We start from the raw sequence: 1328 nt of genomic DNA, 5'->3' as shown, positions 1-1328 counted from the left end.
GGGGGGGGGCTAGAGCGACGACGTATGCGCGAAACGGCGCAGGCCGCAGCCGCTCAGTTTCTCTCAGCTCGCTGTCGAGGCAAGGTGTCGTTGGCTTAACCAGCGTCATAGCCACTGCAAGATGGATGCTTTCGGCACTCTGCCCTCATCCTGAGGGTCTATGGATTTGAGCGCGTAAGATCGGCGGGGGTGGGCTGTGTTGGTGCTGAGGGACTGTGACACGGAGTACGGGGACTCGTAATGATGCGCGCGTGATCCTTGGTACTGGCAGCGGGGGCTAGAGCGAGGATAGAGGAGCGTCAGCGGTAGCGGCAACGACAGCAGCAGCAGCAACAGCGGCGACGGCGGCGGCGGCGGCGGCGGCAGCGGCAGTGGCAGCAGCAAGAGCGAACGAGGGAGGAGAGAGGGGGAGGAAGGAGCCGCGTGTCCGGGGCGGTAATAGTGGCGCGTGCCGGCGGCTGCCCGGACGATGACGCCCCAGCAGTCGTGAGCGCAGCGCCGCTCACTGCTGGAGGAGTGAGGAGCGCCGCCACAATGGTGGATAACAATTGCATTATCGAGGGTAATGTCAAGTTCCGCGATGGCAAGAAGGTGAGTAAGAGAGCGCGCCACGGGTGAAAGGTATGCGGGAGTGCACTCGTTCGGCTGGTGAGAGCGCCTTAGATGCTGGAGGTCGAGGGAGGGGGAATCGAGTGTCAAAGTAAACGAGAGTAGGTGCTCGGCGTGTTAGCCACTCTCTCTCACTCTCTCTCTCTCTCTCTGCCCTCTCTCTCTCTCTGCCTCCCTCTCGCGCTCGCTCGCTCGTTACCTTATCGACGGCGTGGTGAGGGTGGTCGGCTGCCGGAGCGGGGAGGGAAGGCGGCGTCCCGGTTCATGCTTTTCGCGCTTTTTCCCCTCCTCTTCCTGCCCTTCCTTTTCTTCCCCATTGTGCGCACCCGCTGCTGCAACGAGTCTGGACTGTCAGAGGGGAAGACAGTAATAGAGAGAGATAAATAGATAGATAGAGAGAGAGAGAGAGAGAGAGAGAGAGAATGAGAGAAAGTAGCGGCTTTGTGGGGCGCCTAGCGTTCCGGGCGCCGTGACCGGCCGAGGGGCAGCAGCTGGCCCCCGGGAAAGGAGTTGGGGAGGCTGCGCGGGGCCATTATATAAAGACAGAGACCCGAGGACGATCAAATGGTAGAGCCTGATTAACGATTAATGTCTCTCCCTTTCTCTCTCTCTCTCTCTCTCTCCCTCTTTCTCGCCTCGACGTGAAGGGGAAAGGAACGATGTACGCGTGCGAGGGGGGCTCTCCCGATGAATTGCCTGACCCCACACCCCCCCCAAGG

General features: G+C 61.0%; 1 protein-coding gene across 1 annotated transcript in view; it reads left to right on the top strand.

The window, feature by feature from the left end:
- The first annotated feature begins 371 nt into the window (after positions 1–371).
- LOC105368690 (uncharacterized) overlaps positions 372–1328 on the top strand; it is a 17565-nt gene continuing 16608 nt past the window's right edge. The window contains exon 1 of the mRNA XM_011507759.1: positions 372–591. Coding sequence (XP_011506061.1) covers positions 535–591 — 57 coding nt within the window. The 5' untranslated portion in view covers positions 372–534. The remainder of the gene's footprint in view (positions 592–1328) is intronic.

The sequence above is a fragment of the Ceratosolen solmsi genome, unplaced genomic scaffold (genome assembly GCF_000503995.2).
Source record: "Ceratosolen solmsi marchali unplaced genomic scaffold, CerSol_1.0 scaffold1, whole genome shotgun sequence".
NCBI classification, from domain to species: Eukaryota; Metazoa; Arthropoda; class Insecta; order Hymenoptera; family Agaonidae; genus Ceratosolen; species Ceratosolen solmsi.
Note: the sequence above shows the minus strand (reverse complement) of the source record. Positions and strands in the feature narration are given on the sequence as shown.